Here is a 23,698-nt window from a genome sequence, read left to right on the forward strand (position 1 = left end):
TCCTCTATCCCTTCTCCTCCTTTCCTACTTCTTCTCCTCTGCCTTTCCTCCATCCCTCCTCCTCCTCTCTTACTTCTTTTCCTCCTCCTTTCCTCCATCCCTCCTCCTCCTTTCCTACTTCTTCTCCTCCTCCTCTCCTCCTTACTCCTCTATCCCTCTTCCTCCTCTCCTCCTTCCTCCTCAATCCCTCCTCCTCCTCTCCTTCTTACTCCTCTATCCCTCCTTCTCCTTTCCTACTCCTCCAATCCTCCTTGTCTTCTCCTCCTCCTTTTCTACTCCTGTATTCCTTCTCCTCTATTCTTCCTACTCCTCCCTTTTATAATGTAAAATTATCTGAATGTGTAAATAAACACAATCCGATCGGATGTGACGTCACTTCCAGCTCCAACATCCAATGTAAATGAAATGCTATATAAGTAATTGCAAATCCACCCACAAACCACCAATGTTTTATTCTGAGTCAAACTGACAGCGTTGTAAATCTGAGCATTTCTTAATTCAACCAAAGAAACATATTTACTATCGATTTATCAAAAAGCAAATTCATATGCTCAAATATTAATGCAATGACTGAATGTACACTCACAATCACAGTCTCAGAATCAGTTTATTACAAAGAAATTGGACATAGTGATTACTGTATTGTAGTGATATACATGAAATAATGATATTATTTGAAAGTACTGCAGTTTTGATTTATAAGTTGCTCTTCATTCCACAGCTGGGTAAATTGTTGCAGGCGTTTATTATGCTTTTAAAAACCATACATATAGTATATTATACTATACCATACTACAACCTTAATTAATGCAATCATAATATGAGATGAGATGATTTATCTGCTTATAACATGATTATTTGTGTCACTCTCTGGAAGCCCAATTAAACTAAATTACTTTAGAGTACAGACAGGAAGCATTATACTGCATCATCAGCCAGGTAGAGTACTAGCGTCTTGGTGGTGGCCCCTGTCCTCTGCCACGGCCGGCCCCAGGTCCTGGTGCCCTGGGTCCTGGAGCCTGAGTCACAGGTCCTCGGGCATTAGGATTAGCCGATGCTAGTGACACGTCCTTCTGCAGGTTCACACCGTTACCAGCTGCTCCAGGCTTCACTTTAGCTTTCTTTTCCTCATGTTTGTCTTTAGATACAAAAAGAAATGACTGGATTAGTAAACAAATATTTTTGGTATAATAAATGAAATAAAAAAATATTATTAATCATTATTTTTAATTAAGTGGCTAGTTAATAATCTTTATCTTATATGTTGTATGCATATGTTATTATAACAGTGGTAAAAGGAACCAGTTTAATTTCTCTATGTTGCCTATAATAGCAGGCTATACATTATGTCACATGGTTATAAAAATAAACTTGTGTAAAACATTGTTTTACAGTAGTTTTGCTATTACATTTTGGCCTAAATGGACTTTCTTTAAATAAATACACAGTGCAGTCATACATGCAGAGAACTAATAATTAAGCCCACAGACCATGTTTTTCAAATTAAACAGTATTTTAATATCATCACTATTACATGTCATGTAACACCAACATGGCTCACTGGTGTTAAAGTAAATTAAATGGCTATATTTGCATTATATTATGACACCTGATTCCTCCCACCCCCCATGTAAAAAAGAAATTAGACATGATGAAAAACTTCTTAGACATACTGTAATTTATTAGTCCACTTCCAATTCTGTGAGTATATATCAAAAATAGTTTTACATGACTTGTTTCCATCCAAAATTACAAATAGTGCACACATAGAACCCTTAGAAAATCTAACTATGGTAGTAACATTATGTAAACATCATTTTCAAAAGCAAAACCCAGGTAAAATTAGGCTGTATTGTTAAATAAAAAAAACTGTAAAACCGTTATATATCACTAGCTGACCAAATGCAGGCAAGTCATGCACCACAGTGAACTAGCAACAGAGACATGCAGCGCCAGCCAATAATAGTCTTTTTTTCCTTTGTTAAAATAATAACAGGGTTGTAAACCACTTTAGAGCATTTTTTAAAATCATTTTATTCTAATTCTATTTTCCACCCAATTGCCCAACCCAATCTTAGGACTCCCTCTATCACTAATGATGCCCAAACACCAGGAGGGTAAAGACTAGCACATGCCTCCTCTGATACATATCAAATCAGCCACAGCCTTTTTTTGAGCTGCTGCTGATGCAGCATTACCAAGTAGCATCCCAGCACGCTCGGAGGAAAGCGCAGAGACTTGTTCCTAATGCATCAGATCACAGACGCCTTATACTGAGCGACATCACCCTTTGGAGTGATGAGGTGAAAGAGCGCCATCTACCCACCCAGAGAGAGCAAGGACAATTGTGCTCTCTCAGGGCTCTGGTACCCGATGGCAAGCTGCATGAACAGGATTCAAACCGACAATCTCCTAATTATATTGTCAGCGCTCAGCCCGTTGGACTACGTCAGACAATTTTCACCCATGCAAAATGCCATACTTCACATACTCCCATATTAAAAAAAAAGTAAATTCAGTTTGCTTTTAAATCTATGACCAATTCCTGTTACATATACTGTAATGTATTCTGACCTTTCGCCTCCTCGGCTGGGGGCAAATTGGAGCGGTTGGGTAATAAGTCCTCCAGATCTTTCATCACTTGATTAGTGCTGTCTTTGTTATTTCGCCTGTTCTTCTCCTCGTCTCTCGCCTAGGAATGAGATTACACTCTCATTTACTAACAAAAACAGTTTGTAATATTTTATCTGAATTGTAGACAAACAAAGAGGTGATTGTGCTGCTGAATTGAATCATGGATGAGAACTTACCATCTGCATTTTCTTTTTCAGCTCCAAGTTTGCATTTTGATAGGCCTGAGACACTGAGTTCAGGTAGTAAATAGCCAGACTGCAGAAACAGTTTCGCTGTGTTAGAGTTACAGTTACTGACAATTAAATCTTCGATTGTATCATAATCCAACAGGAATGTAAGTGAGTTACTCACACCATCAGTAGAATAGCTGGGATAATGAGGCCCGGGTTTGCTGCATAGGTGAACAGCGTCCCCAAAAATGAAGGTAGATCCAGCTCTATGGTCTCTATAATCACATCAAACATTCTCTCCTTGCCACTGTGAGAGAGAAAACACTGTCAAATCTACAATCTTATATTCATAAATGAATGTTTCAGTCTGGAAAAAATGTGTGTGCAACTGTTGAAACGTCTTAAATCAACTTTTCCAATAACAAACAAAATAAATTAGTTATGTGTACATCTGTTGAGAACGCTGAATACTGGTTATTTGTTCATAAAAATCTCATGTATAATAAATGAAATAACCTAAAGGGCCCACAGTCGAATGATGGGGGTAGTGACATGATCGTATAGACCACAGGCAGCAGACTAAGGAAGAGGATGAGGAGAAGGAGGCCCATGTAGAAGTTGTTGGATTTGGAGGCTTTGAAGACTCTCTCGTGAGGTACATTGCAGGCCATGACAGCCCAGCACTGGTAGTACATGGAGGTCAGAAGACGAAGAACATTGATGCCCACGAGTCCAGGGGCGTAAAACGCTCCCATCCTATAAACACACACACACACACACACACACACACACACACATACATATACAAACATACAAGTTGAGCTGTAATGACTTGTGCACACTCTGATAATTAAATTTTATGTACTGAAACATGCTGGATTTGATATAAAACAATGATAAACTATTTAGAAAAAAAATATCCAGTCTGCTTTATCTCATGTATACCACTTTTTATGTAATGTCTAGTTCTAAGATGATGGGAAACTGGACATTTGGTGAGTTATTATGGCCTTACTGCATCCTTTCTTTTCCTTCTTGTGGTCCTGATTGTATCTAAAGAAACAGCTCCCTCTTCAGGAAGCACTGTATAAATTTATTTGACAAGGTCAGAATTTCCAGTGATTGTTAACTTTAAAACTAATCAATAAACTGTAAACAATTAACATAAATGTTTTATTTTTTTATTTATCTTATGTTTTGAAAGATTTATTTATAATTTTCTCCCAGTTTTGTCCCCAATTTACCTTGGCAGATTGTTCAACCCATACAGCAGCTAGCCAGCTGTATATCCTCCAACACTAGTGATACCACAATTTAAGGAGGGTGAATACTAGCACATGCCTCCTCCGACACATGTGAAGCCTCTTTTCAAACTGCTGCTCATGCAGCATTGCTAAGTAGCATCACAGCGCACTCGGAGGAAAGCACAGCAAATCGGTTCTGACATATCAGCTCACGGATGCCTTGTGCTGAGGGACATCACCCTAGGAGTGATGAAGGGAAAAAGCGCCATCTACCCACCCAGAGAGAGCAAGGAGAATTGTGCTCTTCCAGGGCTCAGGCAGCTGATGGCAAGCTGGATGACAGGGATATGAACCAGTGATCATAGTGGCATCTCTTAGACCACTGGACCACTTTGCACCCGTTTATTTATCTTAATATTACATTACTACTACTTGCTAGTATGGTCTGGGCTACATACTGTAAAATAGGCCAAATTAAATTAATAAACTAATTAAATTAACATTGTGGAGTTGGGAAGTTAAGTCAACTATGTTTAGTCAAACATTCTTCTTTCTCAGTTTGATTGACAATACATATTGAGCCTCAAAAGCATTAATTAACAAGTCTCTATTGTTAATTTATTGTCTCTATCAGTAAATCAGAATCAGTTATTTTGAAATAAATCCCATGTGTGTGTGCCTCAAAGGGTTATAAAGCATTATAAATGACATTGTGTTTTGCTGCGAGTGTTGAGATCACATCCTACCAGATCATCCCTTGATTGAAGACTAATCCGAGGACATTGCCGCTGATGTCGAACTCACCATAGGAAGGCTGGAGATAGATAGAAGTGATATTTAATTATTAAAACAACTCTGTATTAAAACATGTAAAAAACATTTGTTTGGAAAAACCTACCCAGCCTGCTTCCAGGTCCCAGCACCAGCAGTAGTTGAGGAAGCGTACAATCATAGCTCTTAGGAAGTCTCCGATGAGTATAGTCAGGTAGGTCACCTGGATATCTGAGACAGTCAGCTTCACAAATTCCTGTGAGGAATGATGGAAGAGAACTTTAGAAAAAACACTCTTTACTAGAATGAATTTTAGAGAAACATGCTGATATCAGTTTCTTTCGAGTGGTGATCAAAACATTTTACTTAACATTCAAAATGATCAGTGAATTTACATTCTCTTTATGTGTAACAGTGATTATTAAAGATTTAAAGGGTCACTGAGTGGTCCAGTGGACTAAGGCATTGCCGTTATGATCTGAGAATCACTGTTTTGAATCCTGGATCATGCTGCTCGCCATTAGTTCAAGAGAGCACAACATCAGCAGCTGGAGTCTGAGAGAACACAACATCAGCAGCTGGAGTCTGAGAGAACACAACATCAGCAGCTGGAGTCTGAGAGAACACAACATCAGCAGCTGGAGTCTGAGAGAACACAACATCAGCAGCTGGAGTCTGAGAGAGCACAACTTGTCTTGCTCTCCCTGTGTGAGTAGATGGCACTTCTTTCCCTTCATCACACCTACTGTAATGTTGTTTAGCACAGGCATCTGTTAACTGATGTATTAGAGTTGAGTCGCTGTGCTTTCCTCTGAGTGCGCTGGCTACCCAGTGATGTTACATTATTAGCGGCAGTTCAAAAAAAGAGGTGTTGCACTGAAGGAGACATGTGCTAGTCTTTGCTCTCCTAGTCCTGGGGCCTTACTAGTGATAGAGAGAGTCCTAACACGTGGGTTGGGCAACTGGCCTTCCAAATTGCTTAGAAGATAAGGTAAAAAACATGTAGAAAATACTCTGCTTCACAATAAATGTAGAGTTTTAGGTCTGAAGCATACTAAAAACTTCAAAACAATGCTTTAGGGATTAGACATAATCAGATTAGTGCAGTTATCTAACTATTCAAGTAGTCATGTAAACAGCATACTCAGATTTGGCTGATTAATTTGGCATAAGATCTAAAAATCAATGATAAAGTGAGCTAGATTTTAGCTTAGTAGTCAGATTTTTCTGGACAGTAATTAAATCAATTAGCACAGCAAACACAATAGAGAAGATTAATGTGGGTCATTACTATCCCCACTGTTGTCTCCCAGCATGGACCACGGATGACGTCAGCAGGGTCCATGGGGGGTGGTGTGCCAGTATCGTTGGGGTTATTTAAAGTGTAGTTGGCGTAGTACTCCTTCGTGAACCAGATGCTGGCATTCTTTATTTCCTGTTCTTCCTCCAGCTTAGGAACAAAAAAACAGATAGGCTCACTACATGTTAAGTTCAAATACTGGTTGATCATGCAGTGGTTCTGGGAATAAATAAAGGGTTCCTTTGAATGACTGTGTTATCATGAATTATCTTACCTTTGCATTAACCTCATCGAATAGAGCCAGCAGGAAAGTGTAGAGGTTACCCAAGAAAAGGGCAAAAATGCGTCCGAGCTGCCACTTGAGGGCGATACGGGGGTGATATTCCTCCAGCTCTGCAATGGTTTCAAACAGCATGGGGCCCACCAGTCCCAGCAGAGACATGATAATCTCCAACTGAAAGGGATCCGTCAACATGTTATGATGATTCATCATTCAGTAAAAAAAAAGTATATCTTGCTTGTGGAGTTTTAATATGTGGCTTAAAGGGCAATGGCGGTTTAGTGGTTAGAGCACGGGCTATTGATTACAGGGTTGTGGGTTTAATACCTGTACTTGTGTTCACCAAACTTCCACTGTTCACAAGATACGTTATATGTCTAAATGCTTGCGGACACCTTTTGAATGCATTCAGCTTATTTAAGTCGCTAATGCTGACATAAAAAAAATAACAGATAAGCTTCACAAGAACCTGTAAAAAATCAGTTTTTTATAAAATAGAAGACTGAGGCGATTCACATACATCCATACATCCACCCAACATTGAGCTGTGTAATTATGTTCTCTGTGAGTTTTGTCCTATAGAAAAATGTGTTATTCCATTTAAATAAAAAATCTTAATCAATATTTCACATAATCAATATGTTATCCAGTTTTACTTTATTATCTCTGGTTAATTATTTTCTTTTGAGTGACTCATATTAGGCTTCAAGGCCTCTTCTCTTAGTTAGAACAAAAACTGTACATTTAGATATGTGTCCTGAGGGCTGACTATGCATTTTAACTTATGGTGCCTGATTTAATATTAGAAGGCTGAAATATACTGGCTGAGAGCTTTATTACACTTGTGCTGGTAACTGACTAGGAGAGGCATCTAGCTTTCTGACCAAAGCCAAGTCAGTAAGTTCCGTCTGGTTATTTATTTATTTTTTTTAATAACCTTGATTTATTTTCCTTTATTTTAAATTGTTTATCCATTGCATACCATAAACCCTGTTTTGCCAAGAAAAATATAAGCCATTTTTTTAAACTGGGACTCACACCAGATACAACATAAAGCAGGACCCTTATTTGACTACACCTTTCATCTGAAATGATTGATGGTGCACCTTTAAAGTACTTTCGCCATTAATTGATTGGGAAGTTGTGTATGAGGTTGGGTGGTGATCATATAACTAATGCTCTTGTCTCTCAATGCAATCAAATTCTCACAGCAGTGTTCTAAAATCTGGTACAAAAAGCCGTTCTGTACAGTTGAAATAGTTACTCCAACAAAATTTGGATAAATTATTTTTAAATCCCTCGATAACGGTACAAGTGTGGGATGTTCATTACCTGTCTGTTGTGCTTTATTACCTCATTTTTCTCGTACCATCCTAGATCATCCATATTCTGGAATTCTTGAGAACGTTTGACCACAAAGTAGATGAGATAGCCGCTGCCTCCCAGGGTGCAGGTGATGAGGAAGTTGGCCAGAACACGCAGGAACCTCCTCAGGTGAATGTTCTCGTCTTTTTGGTTCTCCTGTTCGTCCACTATTGATTCCTGCAACACATAGCATCACTTTCTGGTACAAAGGCAGAAGCTACTTTACGACAGACCTGCTCTTAAAGGGATACCTGTTCTTCTTTCAGATGAAAGCCATAAACATTGAGGGACATAAAATCTTACAGAAGGTGAAGATCCAGTGCTTTCTTTTGAAAGGACATCCAGAAAATGAGATCCCACATGGATGCACATGTCCTCTCTGCCCATACCATCCCAAACACACACACACAGATGCCTGCACACCCACCTTGAAACTGGTGGTGATGGAGGCATACTTGTTGTCGGCCGTCTCTGCGTTGCCAATGAGATAGTCCCAGCTGGTGAACATCTTCCAGGCGAAGGTGAACTCACTGTCCTCGCCGTCCCCGCCCCCCACGTCTGCGTTTTTAGCCATCCTAACGGCGAGAGTGGACTGCTTTCACAAACTCACTGGGAATCCACTCTGGCTGCCAGGATAACAGAAGCGCATTCTTCCACGCAAGCAACTGATATAACCCCCCCCCCCCAAGCAAATATGTAAAGCTGACTATAGAAACATTTACAGTCAATTTACACCCAATCCAAAGCTTCTAGTACATCATTAGATCATATTCACCTTTGATCATTTAAAATATCTGCCTCTACTACTCTACCCATTCAAAAGAACACCATTCAAACACACCTAGCTGTTTAACATTAAGTGTATTCTGCAGTAGTAGACAGTATTTCATGCCATTTCTAGACCTTCTAGTAATGGATGAAAACAAGGACTCACGTTCGGATCACAACCATCAGGCTATACCCGAAGGTCCCAATGCCCACCATCAGGTAGGACAGAGGGAGACGGAACTTCAGGAAGCCAATTGTTCTCTGGTTATTATAGTAGCCATAGAATAACACCGAATACTTGCAGTACCCCTGTTAAAATAAAATTCAAGTGAGAGGCATTATCAAGTGAGACAGCGCATAGCAGAATACAGCAGAACATATAAATCATTATACTGACTTTAGAACTATAGAACTTTTTTTATTTAGCACACATTTTTGTGTAGTTCATATTCATAGGAATTCCACTGATTTTTAATTCAATGTGAGGTCTTTTAAGAGGTAAGCATAGTGGTTGAAAGTATGGATTTTCTTTGTCAAAACATTTGTGATGGAAACTGGGGATCCATTATGTAACTGAAATAACATCCATATTGGAAATTATTAAGGAGTTTTGAAACAACTGATGTTTGGAAAGAAAATATTTGACTTCATTAAATCCCAAAATAAATAAAGCTGAAGAATTTAAATTGGCAGTCCATATTATTTTGTTTCTAAACTGAGAGCAGAAGCATTTCTGAGTGGAGAAGGGATAAAAATGTTTAATGGTACCTGTGTGCTGAAACGACTATCCCTGCTAAGCCTAATATATACATTCTAAAAACTGAGGTGTCGGGTCGCTTTTCGAAGGAGTACTTCTGGCCACATCACGCGTCTTTACGTACCTACGATACATATATACTGCTTCTAAAAGAGGATCCAGCTATTACTAAAATGCGAGCGGCTGGTGGAGCAATGGAGACTTCAGAAGGGCTCATTCACCCATAGTAAAAACAAAAAAAAACAAAGGAGTGAAGCAAGTTCTGAAGCCAAAAAGAAATGCGATAGAGTCGGCGCTAAAACCAGGATTAATACGGGATTGGCGTTTGAACAGTGGAGAGAGCTCCATGACCGCGCTCTCTCTCTGACTGAACATAACCTGGAATCGTATTTATCTCCTCTGAAAGGAGACCGCATCACACCAGCCCAGCCTAAAATGATTCTTCCACATGCTCGTTGCAATTACCCATTCTCACCAGAGAGTGTCCTAAATCCCCCAAATCCCAACATTTACAGAGATCAGTTTTAATATCTTCATATAGTCTCTCCTCAGACTTTAAAAACTCCAGCAGCACTGCCGTGTTTGATCTACTTGTAACACAGTGTCAGTGATGTCACTGCAGTGGTAAGAATGACCCACCAACCAAATTATAGCTGTTCTGTGGTGGTCTTGTGGGGTCTATTGAAGCACAGGGTGAAAGGATAATAATTTTAAATCAAAAACTGCTAGAGTTTTAGATGAGATTGCACCAGTTAGAGTTAAAACCATGCCATGCAAGCAGAAAGCTCCATGGAGAAATGATGCTGCAGTTCAGCTCCAAAAGAGAGAATGCAGAAAGGCTGAGCGCAGATGGCGTAAAACCAAGCTTCACATTCACAAAGAAATTTTTAAAGATAGATTGCGTGATTACAATAAAATAATGTGCACATGTAGACAAACCTACTTCTCCAGCATTATTAACAATAATATTAACAATAGCAAAGTTCTTTTCACTGTGGTTGACAGACTAACTAACTCACCTACATATATGACCTCTGAGCTAGTTTCAACTGAGAGATGTAATGAGTTTGCTAAATTTTTTAATACTAAAATCCACAATATCAGGCAAGACATCAGTACATCTCTATCCACCAAGGAGCCCATGTGCTCTCCAAAACCATGCATCATAGTCAACATGTCCCAGTTTAATACTATTAATGAAGAAGTTTTAATTGATACAGTGAGACATCTCAAATCATCCACCTGCAGTCTTGATACATTACCAACCAAGTTTTTAAAGAATGTGTTTTACTCAATATCAGCAGACATTCTTCAAATAGTAAATACCTCACTCATGTCGGGTGAATTTCCAAATTCATTAAAAACAGCCGTTGTGAAGCCTCTCTTAAAAAAGAAAAATTTAGATACAAACTTATTAAACAATTACAGACCAATTTCTAATCTACCATTCATTGGAAAAATAATTGAAAAAATTGTCTTCAAGCAAGTTATGCACTTTCTGTCCATAAATAACTGTCTAGACCAATTTCAGTCAGGTTTCCGGCCCAATCATAGTACTGAGACTGCGCTTATTAAGGTTATCAATGACATTCGCTTAAACACAGACTCAGGAAAAATGTCTATTCTACTACTGCTGGATCTCAGTGCTGCTTTTGACACCATTGACCACAACATTCTCATAGATAGACTTGAGAACCGGGTTGGACTTTCTGGAACTGTCCTAAAATGGTTTAGTTCATACCTTCAAGGAAGGAAATACTTTGTGGAAATGGAAAATAATGTGTCTGAGACTGTGCCAGTGACCTGTGGTGTACCCCAGGGTTCAATTCTTGGGCCACTCTTATTTAATTTATATATGATTCCTCTGGGTGAAATCATGCGTGACTATGGGATATCTTACCACAGCTATGCAGATGACACTCAGATCTACATGGCCCTCTGCCCAAACAACTATGGTCCCATTGACTCACTGTGTAAATGCCTTGAGCAGATAAATAAATGGATGGGACAGAACTTTCTGCAGTTAAATAAAGATAAAACAGAGGTTATTTTATTTGGGAATAGTAATGAGAGGCACAGACTAGCTACCTATCTGGATTCAAAAAGTCTAAAATCTAAAGAGCTAGTGCGTAATCTTGGTGTACAAATGGACTCTGATCTCACTTTTAACAGTCACGTCAAAGCCGTCACCAAATCAGCATTTTATCACCTCAAGAACATAAATAAGATCAGAGATTTTCTGTCTAAAGCAGATCTGGAGAAACTCATCCACGCCTTTATTTCTAGTAGGATTGATTACTGTAATGGACTCCTAACTGGACTCCCAAAAAAGACCATCAAACAGCTTCAGCTGATTCAGAATTCAGCAGCCAGAGTTCTGACTAGAAGTAAAAGAAGGGAGCACATCACCCCCATCCTTAAATCCCTACACTGGATACCAGTATGTTACAGAATAGACTTTAAGGTACTGTTACTGGTGTATAAATGTGTTAATGGTGCAGGACCAGCATATTTATCTGATGTGCTCCAGCAGTATGAGCCGAGCAGAACTCTCAGATCATCAGGAACTGGTCAGCTAGAGCTGCCTAAAGTAAAAACTAAACACGGAGAGGCAGCGTTTAGTTACTACGCTGCTCTTAAATTGAACCAGTTAACAGAGAGTATTAGAAGAGCTCCAACACTAAACATGTTTAAATCCAGACTGAAAACCTACATGTTTGATCAGGCTTTCAGCTCAGTTTAAAACACTGCAGCTCCGCCCACTTTTATTCTGTAACGGCACTTTTATATTATGTTTTTTCTTATTTTAATTTTATTTCCAATTCCTTGTTGTTCTTTTACATGTTTTTAATTTTACTTCTCTTTGTTTTAATCATGTATGTTTTATTCATGCTTTATTCTTATTTTATTTTTATTTCAAATTCTTTTTGTTCTTTTACATATTTTTAATTTGACTTATCTTTATTTTTATTTTTTTATTTGATTTCTCTGTGTATTTTCTAATTTGTAAAGCACTTTGAATGACCGTTGTGTATGAAAGGTGCTATATAAATAAACTTGCCTTGCCTTGCCTTGCCTAAAGTATGTAGAGAAACAGTAATTAAAGAACTATAGTCTATGAGTAAATAACTACTAGATACTGTTAAATGTTCAGTGGAGCAAAGAGTGTGGAAAAGAGGTAGTCTGTAAGACATCAGGCAACTTTCTGAATTACAGAATTATGTTAATTTTTTAGAAAATAAGTGGAATTCCCATTTACATTCACATGCTTGCAAATAAAAGGACCAATTTAGAGCTACACTATAAAAGAATCATCTATATATACAGGCTTTAATGTTTGTAAATGCCAGTTATTAGTTTTGACATGAAATCTTACATTAAAGTCTGTAAGCACGGAGTAATCCATAGCCGAGTCTTGTTCTTCCCGTGGAACTGTTTTTCGAGCAATGGACCCATAGGGTAGGCCCATTAGAACCTGTGAGATATCCACCATATGTTTTAATCCATTAAAAAATAAATAAATAATGACAGCATACCATCATGCAATATTCATCCAAGTAAAAAAAAATGGACCGTGCTCTCTGACCTCTGGGATTACGACCAGCCCAAAGGTCAAACTGAAGAGTACTAGATTCATGCCATACATCCACCGGAGGAAAATAAAGTAAGAGGCAACCGAAGAGCCAAAGTGACCTAAGAGACAAGCAGACAGGGGTACAGGTAGAAACTCAAAATAGATTCAGTTCTTATTCTCTCCACTAGAGGGGCAAGGAACTCTTCTGTACAATCATTCTGCTGAAACTGAAAGACACCAACTAGATACATAAGACATAATAAATTTTGGGATGAGATATAGAATAAGCAAGCAAATGTGAAGCCTATCCTTTGGAATATCACTGAAATTCAACAAATTTTCATTTGATTTAAGGCAAAATTAGAATATATTTTTTTCTTTGCAACATCGTAATTTACTGTTCCATAAACTGAGATCAACATTAGTCTAATTGCAGCAGTGTGAAAGAAAAGGGCTAAACTACATTTTTGTAAGGGGATAAAATAAAATTAAAAATAAAAAAAATAAGAGACCACGTCAGTTTCAAAATCAGTCTCTCTGATTTTGCTATTTATAGGTATATGTTTAAGTAAAATGAACATTGTTGTTTTATTCTATAAACTACAGACAACATTTCTCCCAAATTCCAAATAAAATATTGTCATTTGAAGCATTTATTTGCAGAAAAGAAAGAAAAGATGCAAAGCTTTAAGACTGCAAATAATGCAAAAAAACAAAAAAAACAAATTCATATTCATAAAATTTAAAAGTTCAGAAATCAATGTTTTGTGGACTAACACTGGTTCACAGTTTTCATGCATCTTGGCATGTTCTCCTCCACCAGTCCTTCACACTGGTTTTCAATTTGGTAAAATTAAAGAAACTCGTCATTTTTAAGTGCTCTCTTATTTTTTTTCATAGCTGTACAAATGTATGTCATATTTAATAATACAGGCTATTTTGCTTTTTTTTTTAACTCCAAGATATCTAATAAAGAGCCTAATATGATGCAAGCCATATGCCTGTGTGTTATAACTTACACAAAATATGCTTTGGGGATGCCCCTCTTAAAGTGGGTTTTGATTTGGTATATATTTCTCCTTTGAAACTCTTCACGCTAACTTTGTTTTTCCATCAGCCCCCCGACCCCCCACCCACCCTCACACATGTCCTGGCTTCCCCCACATCAAAGAAGACCACAGCTGTATGTCGTGCTTCCAATCTTCCACTTGAGAAGATGTAGCCCCCTACTGTGTGGTCTTATGCTGCAGCAGCACACTGTAGTCTACATAAAACATCAGGAGGTCAGACTTGTGACGTTCTCCTCTGTCAGACATGCAGCCAGACAAGCTCAGAGTGCAATCAAATGTAACTTAGTTTCATTCTGAATCATCCGTGATGCAAAATACATAAACTGATCAGTTTATGAGTAAAACAGGCTATTAATATCCAAACCACTCACTCTCCACCTCTTTTATTTTCCGCTCCCATGGAATGCAGGCAGTCTTGAAATTGTCAAAATCTCTTTGAAATTTGATCCATTTCTGACAAAAACATTGAAGAGATGTCATTAAAGCAAATCTGTTTCAAGGATATAAAATGTTGAATACATTCTGTAATTTTACAGAATGTATTCTCGCTCTCTTACCTTCATCATCATTACTTTGTAGGCATAGAGTTTCCTGCCCTTTCCTTTACCCAGAGCCCCCTCAAACTTATCCACAAACAACTGTGCTTCCCTACAGAGAAAGCAGTGGTTAAAACAGAATTGTGATCATGGAATCAAAGCTTAATTGACTAAATATAAATTAAATGATTGCACTCACAATTAAAAATTAAAGCTACATTTTAAAAGTAGGCAGTACTTCTAATATTTCCTCTTGTTAAATTCTTAATTAAAAAGTTCCCCACTTGCAACTTAGATATGACAAAGCAAACTAATTTACCATTTGATTAAGTAATCAATCATAAAGCTATTACTTTAAATTAGGCCTGTCACGATAACTTGATACAATATACTGTCCCAGTTATAACTGTGACAATTACGTCCTATTAAAGGACAATGCACTTTTCATTAATAATAATATTTTCTATTGTTTGTCACAGTTCACTCTGTGTGTATAAAGTCACCAGTACTGATGCATTATTAATGTCTAAAACATAAGTGATGTTCATTCTTATGTGAACAGATGCACAACGGATGACGTGAATATCAGCAACAAAACATTTTAGGTCATTAGGTTTATTATACTGTATAAATAGGTAACATAATTATCATGACAGGTCTACTTAAAATACTGCTAAAAATATATTTTTTATTTTTTATGGAAGATCAGCATTCACATAAACTCTCACATTCACTTTTTATTGTTTAAAAAGCTAAACATTTATAAAAATTAGATTCCTAGATCAGACTTTTACATACTGTCTCCCCAACCACTTATTGGTGGGCAGTAAATATTCTGTATTTTACAATTTTCTACTACATTAAATACCGGTTATTTGAGTCGTAACAATAGTGGAAGATTTCTCACTTTATTTGGATAGTGCTCTTTAGCTCCCTGTAGATTATTATTTTAAACTACTTCCTTGAGAAAGCTGTTCTTTAGCTAGTTTAGTAACTTAGCTTTAGTTTTAACTTAGCTTCTTGTCTTTAGCTCTCCACATATTGCTTTAGCTCTCTGATATTAGCTTTAGCCCTCTGGGTTTACCTCTTGTTTTAGCTTTAGCTCCCCAGATTTAGTTTTACCTTTTTGGGTTCAGCTCAGTTTAGCTTTAGCTATCCAGGTTTAGTTTTAGCTCTCTGGGTTCAGCTTTATATTAAACTCTCTCAGTTTAGCCTTACCTCTCCAGGTTAAGTAATAGTTTTAGTTTTTTGGGCTAGGCTTTTTCTTTAGCTCTTTCGGTATAGCTTTAGCTCTCCAGGTTTAGTTTTAGTTTTAGCTTTTTGGGGTTAGCTTTATCTTTAGCTCTCCCAGTTTAGCTTTAGCTCTCCATGTTTAGTTTTAGTTTTAGCTATCTGGGTTCAGCTTTATCTTTAGCTCTCACAGCTATAGCTTTAGCCCTCCAGGGTTAGTTTTAGTTTTAGCTATCTGGGTTCAGCTTTATCTTTAGCTCTCACAGCTATAGCTTTAGGTCTCCAGGGTTAGTTTTAGTTTTAGCTATCTGGGTTCAGCTTTGTCTTTAGCTCTCACAGCTTTAGCTTTAGCTCTCCAGGGTTAGTTTTAGCTTTTTAGGGTTAGCTATATCTTTAGCTCTCCCAGCTTTAGCTTTAGCTCTCCAGGTTTAGTTTTAGTTTTAGCTCTCTGGGTTCAGCTTTATATTTAGCTCTCACAGCTTCAGATTTAGCTCTCCAGGTTTAGTTTTAGTTTTAGCTTTTTGGGATGAGTTTTATCTTTAGCTCTCACAGCTTTAGCTCTCCAGGTTTAGTTTTAGTTTTAGTTTTAGCTCTCTGAGTTCAGCTTTATCTTTAGCTCACCAGGTTACTCAGACTGGAAGAGATGGCAAAGCCATGTTAGCATTGTGATTGGCCAGAGTTATGCTGATGTAAACCTGACCCACATTTAGGCCTGCCCATTTAAGAGCAGAGCAACACAGCCATTTGTTCATATTAATTTCACTTTGGGAAGATATATTTAGTACATTTTGGACCCAGAGGAGGTGAGGTGAGTGTATAAATTTCTCGAGGGCCAAAACAAACATCATGCTCACTTTGGCCCACAGAGTACACTTCAAAGTCACTTCACTTCTAATTTAGCATTTTACAAAGAACTCTTGGTGGCATTTAATAGCATGCATGCTTGATGCTGAAACATGTTGTCTAAAAGAAAAAACATGCTGAATTGAATGAAAATGGTCTTTAGAATAGGCATGGTGTGCCAAGATTTAAAAATCTTCAAACGCTGACATAAATTATACCATGCTAATGCTAAAGAATTGCACTTATCCAAACAGCTCTCAGAGAACATGCATTCCACTTCTAGTGAGCACTCCGGCACAGTACTTGAGATGTTTGAGCCTCCTCTTCATCCGCCAGGGCTTGTTCCTAATGTTTGCGATCAGCTTCTTCTTCTCCTCCACCTCTTCCATTAGCCGGGCCCTCTCCCCCTCTGACATGGACTCCTCCTCCTCGTCCCCCCCCTCTGACTTTGAGTCCTCACTGGGACATTGCAGGGGATGGAGGGATGAAGAAAGAAGGAGTGATCAGCAGTGCTAATAGAAGGTGCAAGCAGACATTTATGCTGATCTTAAACCCGTTTTGCAGGTCGGTTTATTGGAACACAGGCCGAGACCAGCATAAAGAGGGAGGATTCACCCTAGAGATTGAAGGACAGTAGCAGGAAGCTGACCTGCAACTCTCTAATAATGTAATCGTCAATTTTTTAAATAAATGAGGAAGCATAGCATTAACATGCTTGTTAAAATGATGTTTAGTTGGCTTAGAAAAAGAATAAAAGTTGAGAACAGTTAGAATCACCCAGTAAACAGGTGAGAACAGTTAGCATTACGCCAACTAAATAATGCTAACTGTTCTTTTTTTACGGTCATCCACAACATTCAACAATGATTTACTGTTTATTAAAAATTTTTAATTTTCTGTATAGTCAATCTTATCTTTTTATCATATTTCTTATCGTATCAATCTGCTCAGACTTTATACAAACCATCAATTTGTACACTATACTTTTCACTATTAGGCTATTTCCCTCACTCTCAGCTAAACCATTTCAGCTCAATACAGAACCATCTGTTGACTTAGATAAGACATGTACATGGGTGGAAAACACTATTCTAAACTTAGTACTTGTGATATATTTATATATTTAATAGAATTTTGATAATGAAATAGCGTCCCACAATTTTTTTAGGTTGAGATAGTTCTGGTCATCGGTTGGCTATTGCTCAGCATCTGTATTGTCGTTAAGTTAAGAGATGAGACCTGATTTTGTCTTGATTGAGGTGTAAAATGAGTCCATGTGTGGAAGTATTTTTATTTATTTATTATTATTAAGGTTATGTGTCATGGTAAATAATACTGTCTATGTAATAGTAAATGTATGTTTCAGTGTTTCATTCTATAAACAAATTAAACTAAATTTTTTATTTGATAATTTCAGCGCCTGTTTGTTTAAAGCAAAAATGGTGTGTGCCACTTTGACAGTACAGGTATTCCCACTTTACCAACAGCTTTTAAAAAGACTTGGGGGTTGGCCAGTTGAGTATTAAAGGGTGTAATTTCATCTCTGCGCTTTTTCTTTTAATTTTTAAGTGGTGTAAGTGGCAACCCAAACTTTTTTTAAATGTAAAATACTCTATTATGTTGTTATATATGGCATTGCAAACATACATAATGCAAAATGTACCAATCTTTATTTTATAGTTTCATTATCACTGCACCCATAGTTTTATTTAAGTTCAGTGTACAGTTAAGAGTTTTTCCACCCTTGGACATGTCTCATCTCATCCTTTTTAAGCTGAGAACCTGAAAATATGAACATTTAAAAAATATGAACATTCACATACATCTCCCTGGTGAAATCACCTTTTCAGTTGTATTCATTTATTATGCATCATTTGAAAGCTCAGTACTGATTTGTGTTGTTTTATAGTGCTCTATCAGTAAAAATGCATAATACTTACATAACAAATTGTGTTAGAGTAAAATGAACTGTTTGGCAGAAACAACATAAAACAGATGAAGCTGTTTCAGGTTGTTCTCCAGCATACCTACTGCTCTTCTTCTTCCCACCGCCTTTGCCCTTGCCCTCCTTCTGTTTCTTGCCGCCTCTCTTGTTTCTCTTGTTCTCCCCGTTCTCACCCCCGTTCGCTCCAGGCTTGCCTCTCCTCCGGTTTCCAGCGGCCCTCCGCTGCGGAATTTCATCATCGCTGTCTTCCTCCTCCGGCTGCTGCTGGGCCGCTTTTCTCCTGTTGGCTCTGCGAGCTTTCTGCGGTTTGTCATCTTCATCCTCGTCCTCGCCATCCTCACTGTCATCTGCTTTGCCCCGTTTGCCTGTGGGTTTTTTCCCTCCACCTTTGCTTTTGGTATTCTTGACCTCTAAATATTTACAGAGAGCAATGTGAGGAGCTCACACACACAGCCATGCACTCAGGTCACTCCAGGTCATTGGATCACGTCAACACTCTTATGCACAGATGGATAAGAAAGCCATCACCAAAATGAAGGAATAAAGCAGATCAAAATGACTGTAAATGGTCCACTACAGTAAGTTATACACTCCCAGAAAAAAAGGTGACGGTGACTTGTTCCCTGGTAGTGGTGTTAAAATGTATTATTCATACATCAGAGTATCATAGAATTCCATTTTGCAATACTGTATCGATTTTCAGAAACTGAAAAATATTGATTTTTAATTAAACCTTTAAATGCAAAACTTAAAAGACGGTGACTCATTTTGAGTAGTTTTTAAGCTATGATCGCTAGATGGCAGTGTTGTACTCTGTTAAAATTAAAAGATCCTTAAGAAACATTTGGAGGTTTTTCACATTAAAGGAGCTATAAAGGAAACTATATGCTTCTTAAATGAACCTTAAAGACACATTGTCTTCTAAATACCTTTTTATTCTTGGTAGAATAGAACGTTGAATAAACATTATTTTTTGGTTACATTGCATCTTTTAAGGTTTATGATTAACAAACAATCATTAAACAACTATTTATATAATATTCAGTTAGTAGAATCAATATTAGTTTAAGGGCTTTTATTGGCCGGGGCTCTGAATCTACAATCACAATGCTTTTAGGCAAAAGCTGCTCCCTTCAAATAATCACAATTGTTATTATTAAACTTTATTAGGTAAACTTTTCTTTTACTCAGGTTTAATGCATTTGATGGTGTGTTTTTATATTTAAATACCAATATATCTTATTGCTTACAGTATCACAATATATCACAATATAGTGTAACTGCTGTATTGTGATGCTGTATTGTGATACTTATCGTAAGGTTCTTGCCAATACACCACCCTGGTACCCTGAAGGGTTTTTGTACTTGTTGTTCCTAATAGTTACAGCTGGACATGAATGACCTTGTTGTACATTTAAGGGTATATTTGCACTGTTTGTAGTTTGATTAACAAAAATACCTGTATAGTATCTTCAGAACTGTACAGGAATATATTGGCAATATTGGAAATGTTAAAATATATTTGATAAAGAAGAAAAGGATATTTTTCTATAGAGGCATTGAGAAATCATCAAAGGGGAAACTTTAGCTAGATGTGGACACCATAAATATACCTATATTGCATCTTTTTCTGACAGTGGACAATAAATGGTAAATGGTTTCTCACAATTGAAAACTTAAACAAATGGCAAAAATTTGGACGTACCATCTGCACTGTCAGGATCTCCATCAATCTCTATACCAACTAAAAGACAAACAAACAAACATACAAATAGAAAAACAATAAAACTACCCGAAACTATAACTCTAATATATTAAAATATTTTTTTAAAACTGGATCAATGCAACTTTTCAAGACAAATAAAAAAAATATATTAAAAAAGTGTAACAATAAAGTTACTTTTTAAAATAGTTTTTTAAAAATAGAACAAAGTAATTTAACAAGAAAGCTACTTTTTTTTAAGGCCACATATTTTGAAGACTCACCATCCTCTAATTTCCTGGTATTGTCGCTTTTCTTTGGCATCTTGAAGCTCAGTGATGCTCCGTGTGCACTGGAATGTTCCGCTAGACGCAGACAGTCTAGCCCATTGCGCCAGCGCCGGTGTGCAGCTGCTATCCAGTAACTGACTCCCTATAGCCATGACAGCATCACGTGACCTGCCCATCCCCATCAGATATGTTTAATATCAGAAGGCAGTGGTGTCAGTTCCCCCTCCATGCAGAAGGCAGAAATTAAGAACTGCAGATAACAGATCGATCTATTAATTCTCATATTGGAACGAGGCATGCGTGTGTTCAATGTGTTCAACAGCTCGGAGCAATAAAGACCTTAGTGAGAATAAAAGAACATTCAGTTAAGGAGCAGTCAGCTAGTGGACATCTCAAGGCCCATTTACCACATCAATGGTCTTTCTTAGGACCAACAAGACAGCATATTATGTCTGATTAAACTGTCAGATACACTCTCACTCACTGAGACACATGACACCTACCACTTGTCACAAGGCTAGCACCCTTAAACATTTAATGAAGGTTTAAGTTTCCATTCAGAGGCAATTAAACACATTTCACAGAGTATTAGGCTTTACAGTTTCATATCGCTAATTATAATTAGAGAGCACAAAGGATGTTCTTGGCACTGCTGTTCAGTTGTCTAACATACTATTAGATGCGTATAGAGCATTAACTATATAGGTATACAAGCATATAAGTATATATTTCCATTTATCTATGTTCATATATGATGGACAACAATATAGTTATGCCCATATAAACACAGACAAAGCCTGAGACAGACACACGCACATATCACACACACTGCGACATCAGGCACCCAAGCTCTTGCTTGATGATTCAGGGGGTTTCACTTTTCACAGTCCAGCCACAACATAGTCACCCGTCTGCGTCTGTTAGACTGGATGTCGCTGAAATCGGCCTACTTAAATGTAAACCCTCAGAAACGGTGGCATGTGTGAGCACCATTCAGCACACACATGCTCATCCACACTGGCACACGCATCACAAAACTATTATCATACCTGTATTGAACACGGGTGGTTAAAATGCTCTAAAAGTTTTCGGAAACTTCTCAAATGATGGCTGGTTAATAATTCACCGTTGGGTTCATGTAATGTGTATGAGCAGCACTTAAATGTTAATGTATTGTGCTTGGCACCAATGGCGACCGCATCTAATCTGAAGATGGAGAACACAAGCTATTTGTATGGTCTGAGCTAATGGGTCGTTTTCGTAATGGCTGCTGAGAGTGCTGCTAAATACTGTCCCCGTTCCCTGCGGTTTACAGATGGGTGCCAAAATAAAGGAAAAAAGTACAGTAAGTAAATGGGTCAAGAAACATAACACAGTGTCTGCAGACAGATGATACAGTTAAGCTGTATCCATTCGTGTTCGTAAGCATGTAAAGGAATGCTGAGTAGGCCTGACTGACTCTGATTAAGGAACAAGATGAAAAGTCAACAGCACAAGGTCTCTCAGACTATAACAGGCTTCAAATGCAGACGACTGTGTACAAGAAAACATGGCCAAACAGCAAGTATTTTTCAAGTCTAACACCTAAATAACCTCCTGAATCTATAGACAAATCATACAGTTCTGGTTAGAGGTTTGTACTCTGTACACTGGGGATGCACTGAATATTAGGACTTGGAAAAGAACAAGTGATTTAGTAATTTTGCAGTGTTTCCTCTTACGATATGTTTTTTCCCAGCCCACACTAGTGTCTGCCTTTTCTCTGTGAATATTTCACAACCAGACATACTGAAGAAAAGTAAAAAGAACAAATGATTCCTACCAAACAAGGCCAAACTCATTCTCAGTCATATTGTTTCCTCTAGTGTTACAGGATTCATGATTAGAATAGCACTACTGAGGTAAATTTATGACCAAAAAAAAACACATTTTATCAGTGTATTAATTACAATAATATCGTTTATCCCATTTATTTTTGGAACAATATGTTTGAAAGTATATTTATCGCGACAGGCCTTTACAGACTTTAGTTGATGTAAAAAAAAGTTTATTTCAGGTCATTTTTAACTATTTCTATTGGTCCATTCATTAAGAAATTTGGTTCATGGACAGTTTGTCAGTTCAAATTATGTAGTAAACTAAAAATCGCCAAAAATTGAGATAATTGTTTTTCATTGGACAGTGACGAAATCAATAACAGCTCCCTGATACCAGCAAGTCAGATAAAATCTCATAAGTGGCCCAAAAATGCCACAAATGCACATGCAGACAACAAACTTTTTTTAACCCAATCGCGTGTGAGAAAGAGAGGGGGAAAAATGCCCACAATGAAAGCGTTCAGTTTAGGAAATGTTTCTAAAAAATTTAAGCAGGACTGGTATGTTTCATTACTTTAATGGAACACTATAGCAGGAATTTATCACTACATTTCCATGCAAGAACTTCTATTTTGGGCTATTTCTACATTTTTACACTAATTTATTAAATAATTTCTAATGAAAACATTATTGCACTGGTATTCTACACTACAAAGTCCTCAAGGTGTCTGCAGCATAGTTGCTTATCCCTCATGTTATGTTCCGGGTCAATCTGACCCGTCTTAAAGTTTGAAGCTCTAGGAAAAACAGTTATTATTTATATAGATTTTTTTCAGTATGAAACATCTTTTACTGGCCTTAGTTAGTGTAATTAACATATAATATAAAAATGTTTCAAATGTTGCAATGTTATGTTTCAATGTTATATAAAACTATTGTTTTATATGTTGCTCTTTTAAAAGTAATAAAGTAGTGAAACATTAAAAAAGTTTGAACATGTATTTTTGTATAAAAACGTTGTTAGTTGTCCTAATTGAACCATTACCTGTTAGAGGTAAGGAACAGCATTGCACTGAATATTCATAGAATCGTAAGCAATGGATTTAGTAAAAAAAAAAATTACACTGCTTGTAGGGATTTTTGGGGGTTTTAGACATCTTTTGGATGGTTAAACATGCACCGGGTCAAATAAACCCCGGAACACCATTGCTGTTCCTGACAAATGAACATAATAGGAGGGTTAAATTTGTACAAACACTGTGTTACAGTTCCCTACACTTTTCCAGATTTACTCCTCAGGACACCTCTAGGACTCGGTAGTGCTGAGGACTCCAGGCGCAGGGGGCGCTGTTGGGAAGAGCTGAGCTCTGAGCTCTGAGAGCGGAACTGGAGTGTTTAGTTA

At 37.4% G+C, this 23,698-nt stretch overlaps 1 protein-coding gene across 1 annotated transcript; it reads right to left on the reverse strand.

The window, feature by feature from the left end:
- Window positions 1–597: 597 nt before the first annotated feature.
- Window positions 598–20,786, reverse strand: tmc2a (transmembrane channel-like 2a). The gene is made up of 20 exons (XM_022667836.2): window positions 20,474–20,786; window positions 20,193–20,231; window positions 18,570–18,897; window positions 16,846–17,001; window positions 14,491–14,581; window positions 14,305–14,386; window positions 12,876–12,982; window positions 12,666–12,764; window positions 8,699–8,841; window positions 8,192–8,339; window positions 7,753–7,941; window positions 6,394–6,573; window positions 6,111–6,269; window positions 4,947–5,075; window positions 4,795–4,862; window positions 3,321–3,560; window positions 2,986–3,111; window positions 2,811–2,889; window positions 2,575–2,692; window positions 598–1,138 (listed from the first exon to the last, which is right to left on the reverse strand). Exons 1-20 carry the CDS (start codon window positions 20,511–20,513, stop codon window positions 948–950), a joined length of 2,712 nt encoding a protein of 903 aa, XP_022523557.2. The 5' UTR covers window positions 20,514–20,786; the 3' UTR covers window positions 598–947.
- Window positions 20,787–23,698: the final 2,912 nt, after the last annotated feature.

The sequence above is a fragment of the Astyanax mexicanus genome, chromosome 1, assembly GCF_023375975.1.
Source record: "Astyanax mexicanus isolate ESR-SI-001 chromosome 1, AstMex3_surface, whole genome shotgun sequence".
Classification (NCBI taxonomy): domain Eukaryota; kingdom Metazoa; phylum Chordata; class Actinopteri; order Characiformes; family Acestrorhamphidae; genus Astyanax; species Astyanax mexicanus.

Bases quoted from the DNA above. Each gene is read 5' to 3' on its own strand.
- tmc2a (XM_022667836.2), bottom strand. From the start codon at position 20,513: ATGCCAAAGAAAAGCGACAATACCAGGAAATTAGAGGATG. The intron at 17,002-18,569 runs GTATGCTGGAGA...GCAATGTCCCAG, and splicing joins GGGAAGAAGAAGAGCAGTAG to TGAGGACTCAAAGTCAGAGG. The intron at 14,387-14,490 runs GTAAGAGAGCGA...TGTTTTTGTCAG, and splicing joins ACAAAGTAATGATGATGAAG to AAATGGATCAAATTTCAAAG.